At 36.4% G+C, this 7,719-nt stretch overlaps 1 protein-coding gene across 1 annotated transcript; it reads right to left on the reverse strand.

Annotated features, from left to right (window-relative positions):
* Positions 1-1,902: 1,902 nt before the first annotated feature.
* On the reverse strand, positions 1,903-5,513 carry LOC113328957. Its single transcript, XM_026575961.1, has 3 exons — positions 5,355-5,513; positions 2,267-2,692; positions 1,903-2,173 (listed from the first exon to the last, which is right to left on the reverse strand). Exons 1-3 carry the CDS (start codon positions 5,394-5,396, stop codon positions 1,976-1,978), a joined length of 666 nt encoding a protein of 221 aa, XP_026431746.1. The 5' UTR covers positions 5,397-5,513; the 3' UTR covers positions 1,903-1,975.
* Positions 5,514-7,719: the final 2,206 nt, after the last annotated feature.

Below are 7,719 nucleotides of genomic sequence, written 5' to 3' on the forward strand. Positions count from 1 at the left end.
AGAATCACTTTTTTACTCACCATCATTGTCCAAACGTAGCACCTTTATCTTTGTGCCAGTTTGAGTCTCAATTGCCTTTTCACCTCACGAAGGCTTCTAAGACATCACTATTATGCTTCACGGTGTATGCCCCTACGTTCCTACAATAGTCATAAACGAACATCACAAACCAATGGCATCCTCCGAATATGATGCATTCTTGGAGGGACCCAAAATGTCAGTTTTAACATAATCCACTAGCATTGCCGATTGTCCTGACAAAGCTTATTCTTATTTTCTTGCCCTTCACATAATGTTCATAGAACTGTAATTTGCAAGAATTAACACCTTTCAATAAATCTTGTTGATTCAATCTATGCAACGACTTCTCACCTAGATATACAAGTCTCATGTGACATAGTTTTGTAGTCTCCATAGCTGTACTATCAAAGTGTTCATACATAGACACATCCTTTGTCACCGTACTCCCAGTCAAGTAGTAGAAGTTGTGATGTCATATGTCGGTCATGATTATCATAGATCGACATATATATTATCTTTAAAACAACATTCTTAGAGACTACCTTGTAGCCCTTATCTTCTAAAGCTCAGAGTAAAATTAGATTATTTTTAACATCAAATACACATCTTATCTCCTTCAGCTCTTTAAGCATCTTAATTCGAACAATACCAATCCCAATCACCGTGCAAGTATCATTATTTACGATAAGTATTTCTTCATCAAGTTCTTCGAAGCTTGAGAACCAGTCCCGTCGTGGGAATATATGATACATTGCTCCAGAATCTAATACCCGTGTACCATCTACAATGATACAACATGATAGTGTCATAATCATCGAGAAATCATAATTTTCATTCGAGACTTCACTTACTTTTATAATGTTCACCTCAGTCTTATTGTTTTTTTTTTCTTTTTATCTTCTTACACTTGGTACAATTCCTAGCAATGACATATGCCATGTCACCGAGCACACTCATTTTTCTACAGATGCATTCTACTTTTAAATGACCCTCTACCTTATGACCGCTAGTCTGCTTCCCCATGTGTTAAACGACCTCTTGCAAGAAGCGCATCATTGTCGGCCTAACTTGCAATGTGTTCACAACCCGTCATTCTGAATTCTTCACTACGCACTGCTGTAGTTACCTCTTCGCTATGTCAGCTTCTGTGCATTAAATCCTTAATTATACATGTCAGAAAGAGTGTTTAACAGACACAAAACTTGTTCCTCATCCTCGGTTTTCTCATAATAGTTATCTCAGTAAGAAGTTTATTAAACGGATGTAGGTGCTTTGTCAGAGTAGCATTGTTATACCGATAAAAGTTTCTCTTAAGATGTGTCCTATTGGCCACATTCTTCACCAAATATTCCTTCTCTAACTTTCCTAGCTCCTTAGCGAAGTCTCGTACTGATAATCAACTCTTACCTCCGTTACTAAATACCCTTGATCGAACTACAAATAATTAACAATAAAAACTAAACAAGCATTAACAAGTCCTAAGAATGTATATTGAAGATTAATACACCAGGGTAATGGACTTTGGCTCAAACCGAATAGGCTTTGAATCAAGTATATCAAGAAGGTTTCGCATGGTCAAGCTAGTACAAGGAACAGGCACGATGGCAACTCATATAACTACTGAAACTCACAGTAAATGGAACTTTGAACTTGATAGCCCATCTCTGCTTACTCTTATGCTCGAATAGGGCGGATTCTGATGAAGCTAACTGCACATTAGTCATCCTAAAGAGATGAACAACCGTATTTTCTTTGGAAAGCGTTCTCCTCCTCGTTCACTGGGATCTGTTATCAGTTCATGTCTTGTGCATTTTATGTCATATTTCTGTTATTGTGGGTTTTTTTGGAAAAAATAAAATAAATTTACATGGCATATTAAACAAGAGGTAATAACAACTTCATAATAATATGATCAAAATTTTACTTTCATGTACAATCAAACATTTGGAACTCTTTACTTCTCAGATTTTTCAACCAAGGAAGGTGAATCTACTTCATTTAATTTTCTCCACAGCCACAAAACCTGCAGCAACCCACCATTCCCAACGTGGGAAAGCAACAAGCTTCCTCTTAAAGCCAAATAGGCCGAAACAACTTTAACAAAAATAAAAAATACACCTACAGCCACCAGGGTCTTCTTTAAGCCTTCTTCCTGTTGTACAAACAGAAGCATCCACAAGGAACCCATCAATAGGTGCAGCAGAAGAGGATATGAAGGAAAGAAAGCTAAAGGTAGAAAGAGTACCTTAAGGCTCACACTTGGAAATAGCTCCATTGCAGTCTCCTTGAAAACATCAGCAGCTGCGCATCCAATGAAAAGTCCTAACGGGATCATCAGTTCCTTGTTTTTTGAGATGGAAAGCAAGATATCTGATAAAGAATTAAAGGCAAACAGGGTAATCATCGACCATTTCAATGCTTCCTTCAGACGCTGCAGCATGATATCTTCTGCTCTTTTCCACGGAAACTCTTTCACTGGTTCTGGGAAGGTCTGCCACAGCTTGTCCCCCAAGTCACCGAATTGCATCTTTAACTTACTTGGGTCACTGAATTGCCCAAGTCCTGTTTCTTTTGCAGAACACTTCATAACTACTTGACGATGCTTATTAGGAAAAAGTAACAAACAAGAGCCCGATTGAACTGGGAATCTCTGGCTTCCGAAAAGCTTTATCTGCATAAACAAGGATAAAAATGGCCAAGTCAAGGAACAGACTCATTTACATAGTTCAGGTTCATGTTTCTTTGTTTGATAAATAAAGCCAATGCAATGAATTCATAATTCGCCAGCCACCCTATGTGTTTGAACATTGCTATTACGATAACAACTTCCAGGAACACTAATTTCTCACGAATAACCGAAAACTTTGTTGTTCGAGTTCCAACCAATAAAAATTCACATCAAACACAATCATAAAATGGGCCAAAAAAAATAAACAAAACTATTGTTACATGATCAGAAGGGGTTGGCCTCAACTAAGGGAGTGAGACCAGTGAGTGGTTCCCATGTATGCACAACCTTGGTCATCCAAGAGAGCTGTCAAAAGGCACATTTTTACGGGGTGTTTTTTTGTTAATCAAATTACAAATTACAATGTAGAACCCATGAAATTTCTGAAAACAACATAGAGATGTGCAACCAATTTAGCAGTACTTTTTTAATTTTTAGCTTGTCCACATTATATTTTACATACTTCCTAGTTTCTTCTTAACTATCGATCAATCGGCTAGTTGAACTATCATATCCTGAATGAAAATTGAATCCACAAACCCAAAATATTTACTCGAAATTGTGGATAACACATAAAAACTTCCAATAACAACACAGGTATTAGAAAATTAATGCGGCCCAACCAATGTAACAACTATACCCCATAAAGTCGCCATTATATTTTACCTCGTTTGCAACATCTCTAATGAATTCCCTGGTTGTTCTCTTAACTAATGAGTATCGATGAATCTATTACCTAAACAATCATATCCTGGAGGAAAATTGAGATTGGGTAGAACCCAAAATTCCTATAACAGATTCCATAGACAAACCAAAATATTGAGCTGAAATAGAACCATCTCAAAATTAACCAATATTATCACTCTATATGCATTTGGCCTGAAATTGACAACAAATGGGTTCCTATTACACTAGTGTTAACTGATCTCCAGCTTGTAAAACTCACTACTGATATTAAGATCACATACAACTACATCCTTACCCATATATTCATGTAAGGAAAATAAATAAAAATCAATTAGCTGAACATTTAGATACACAAAATTGGATTATAACACTCAAAAAAAGGACGCACAAAATCAAAGAAGAAAGATATATGAGTCAAACTTATAACTTACTAATGACTCACAATAAAGTTAGCGTCTCATTCTCTGCACACTCTTTTCTATCAATACACCAGAGAAAATGGAAGTGATTTTTGAAGGAAAGCATTTTATAATCTCCTTACCAAATACATTTTTGTTCAAAAGTTGATGACGAGTTTAGTATAAAGTGCTTTTAGTGATAATTCCCAAATGGGGTTAAATCTCTACGGACAAACAAAAGTATTCAATGAAATCTATAGAAAATATTATTCGATGGATGCTGCGGAAACCATCATAGTAAATGACATTCAATGAATTATGTGGAAAAATTTCACAGTAGATTTTGTAGTAGTTGCAAGCTATAGATAGCGTCGACAATGACATTAATCCTAGGGTTGTTCCTACCATACAAAGCAAGGACAGAATTGATGCAACAATGCCATTAATCCGAGGTTGTTCCTACGATAGTAAACAATGACAGAATTGGTGCTATAAACATGCTCCTTGTGGTCATCAACTAACTTGAAACTGCTTCTTGCCCCCAAAAGTATCCTCCACAAGAATATTCTGTGAAGTGTACAATTGAACAAAGTAAAAGTAAACAACTGAAAGACCACAAACTAAGCTGAGTGGACAGTTTAACGAGAACCTAATTCCATTTTGTAATAAGAGTAATCACATGTAAGGAAGTGCACAGAATGAGACTAACTGTATTGTAAGTCATTAACAAATTTGACTCATATTCTGGCATATGTGTGTGTGTATATATAGAGGTATCCCGATACAATCGTTATTGCAACACGAAATTAGGTTCTCTTTCAAACTGTCCACTCAGCTTAGTTAGAATACAAGGTAAGATGCCGTGAGAAGCAAGTTATAACCCATGTCATGCTGATCATGCCAATCTTATGAATATATCTATTCTTCTTTTGGTTGTGTGTTCCTTTTTTGGAACGCTATATCATCCAATTTTGTGTATCTAAAATGTTGACAACATCTCTAATGAATCCCCTGGTTGTTTTCTTAACTAATGAGTATTGATGACTGGAATACTTAAACAATCGTAACCTGAAAGAAAATTGAGATTGGCTAGAATCCAAAATTGCTACAACATTGCGTTAAAATAGAACCATTTCAAAGTTGATCACAATTTACATTTGGCCTGAAATTGATAACAAACGGGTTCCTATTACACTAAGGCCAACTAACTGAACTCCAGTTTGAAAAGATCACAATCTACATTAAGATCACATACAAATGCATCCTTACTGATAGATTCATGTAAGGAAAATACAGTAAAAAAAAATCAATTAGGGTTTATCTTTAATTCTTTTAAGCAAAATTGATTCTTTATCATTCACAAAGTGTCCATCAAAGTATACAGAGCTAACAAGTGCTAGATGGAATTAGACATGTTCTTCAAAACCCTAGAATTCAAAACTTCATTTCTTACTGTTTCTTTTCCAATGAGAACAAAATTTAGGAACACAAAGAAGGAACCAGAAAAATAATTTGTGTACCTGAAATCTAAATGGAGCTACTGTGGAAGCTGTTAGTGCCATCTCTCTCTGTCTCTATAAATCCCTAAACACTGAAATCACCAGCTCTTTCACCTCATTGCTGTTCTCTGAACTTTGAAGATTATCTGAAAGGAAAGAACTCAAGATGCAAAAATGACAAAAACCCTTTCCTCTTCGTTAGAAGAAGAATGATTTTTCAGGGACCATGGTTTTTTGGTGGGGACCATGATTTTATTAGGCCACCTTCCCTGTAGTGATAAGGGGTGTCCTAAAACGTTGAAATGACTAACCTACCTTTAATCTAATTTAATTTAAAACCAACCTAATAACCACCTATATATATATATATAAAACCACCACCGCCGATTACCACCACCACCACCTCTGATTATCACCACCACCAACCACCGATTACCACCACCACCGCCCACCACCGCCGATTACCACCACCACCGATTACCACCACCACCTCCTCCCACCACCACCACCACCGCCTATTTAAGGAATGTAACAACATCAATGCAATCACAATTAAGTTCGGTTACATAATAATTTTATCGAGTATAAAAGACGCCAGCCGCAACCTGATTCTGTCATGGGACCACTCCAGAGGTATTTTCCAACAAACCCTTCGCTTTAATTTGATTTTGATTGCTTCAACCGAATAGAAATCATCAAAATAGGGTTTTAATAGGAGTTACAGAGCCATGTTCGGTTAGGTCGATTTTCCAAAAAACCCTAGATTACTAACCGAACTTCTTGAAAATGAAGAACACTAAGAACAGTTTGGTTCTATTGGATTTAAAACTAAGTCACCGAAATCTCTGTTCGGTTGTTTCGCAAAAAAATTTAAAATTACAAAGTAACCGAACTCCACCCTTATAACCGAAAAAAACAAATCCAGTCTAACCGAACTGTGTTGTTGTGGCCACTATGTTGAGTTCCAAAATAACCGAACTTAGCCAATAGAGTTCGGATTGTTCGCAAAATTTTTTAAAACTACAAAGTAACCGAACTTATCCAATAGACGCTGGAACTTCACATTTTTTTTGTTTGTTAAGTTCGGTAACTTCACTCGCAGAAACCGAACTCAGAGTTCGGTTGGTTAGCTATTAGGTTCAAGTTTGCGAAAGAACCGAACTTTGTAAACTTATATACTCTTATATTACGTAAAGTTCGGTTAGATCAAAAGTGCATGCAGTTTGCGAACCAATCGAACTTTGTACATCAAAGTTCGGTTAGTTGAGAACCAACCGAACATAACGCTGTAACTCCTAGAAATTCTATTATTTGAGAGTTCGGTAACCTGCGTGTTTGGAACAAGTAACCGAACTACACTTTAAGATGAGTTCGGTTACTTGTTCATCTCACGGGGCAACCTAACTACAGCTTCAGATGAGTTCGGTTACTTGTTCTTCATATAAAGTAACCGAACTGTTCAAAATCCAGTTCAAATCCGGATCATTTTGAAGATTAACAAATATTATAGGAGAGGATGGAGACGAAGAATCAGATGAGTTTTCATCATTTGAATACTCAAACTTAGTAAATTGAAGAAAAAAAATTTATTTTCCATGTTTTTCTCCTTCATCTTCTCAAACTCTACTCTCTCAATAATTCTACTCAACTAATAATAAAGTCATCTTTTAATTTAATCTCACTAATTGTTTTTAACTAAATCATTCACTAATCGTAACCTAAAATTATTAACAGGGTAGATTAGGTATTAAATAAATAACTAGATATACTGTGACCTAAAATTACTTGTAATGCCTTTACCCAAAATAAAATCATGATCCCCCAAAAAAACCATGGTCCCCAAAAAATCGTTCTAGAAGAACTGCTATCGGTTTTTCACCCAAAAAGTTTTTGAAAATGCTATAGCCCAAACCTGAAATTAATGGGCTAATATTGTTTTCTGAGGCCCAGTTTGTCATTACTTTTTTTGAATGATTTTTTAGGGACCATGGTTTTTTTTGAGGGGACCATGATTTTATTAGGCGACCTTCCCTAAAGTGATAAGGGTGTCCTAAAACGTTGAAATGACTAACCTACCCTTAACCTAATTTAATTTAAAACCAACCTAATAACCACCTATATATATATATAACCACCACCTCCTCCCACCACCACCGCCCACCACCGCCGATTACCACCACCACCACCTCCGATTATCACCACCACCAACCACCGATTACCACCACCGCTGATTACCACCACCACCACCTCCGATTATCACCACCACCAACCACCGATTACCACCACCACCTCCTCCCACCACCACCACCACCGCCTATTTAAGAAATGTAACAACATCAATGCAATTACAATTAAGTTAGGTTACATAATAATTTTATCGAGCATA

Source organism: Papaver somniferum, chromosome 1, assembly GCF_003573695.1.
Source record: "Papaver somniferum cultivar HN1 chromosome 1, ASM357369v1, whole genome shotgun sequence".
Taxonomy (NCBI): domain Eukaryota; kingdom Viridiplantae; phylum Streptophyta; class Magnoliopsida; order Ranunculales; family Papaveraceae; genus Papaver; species Papaver somniferum.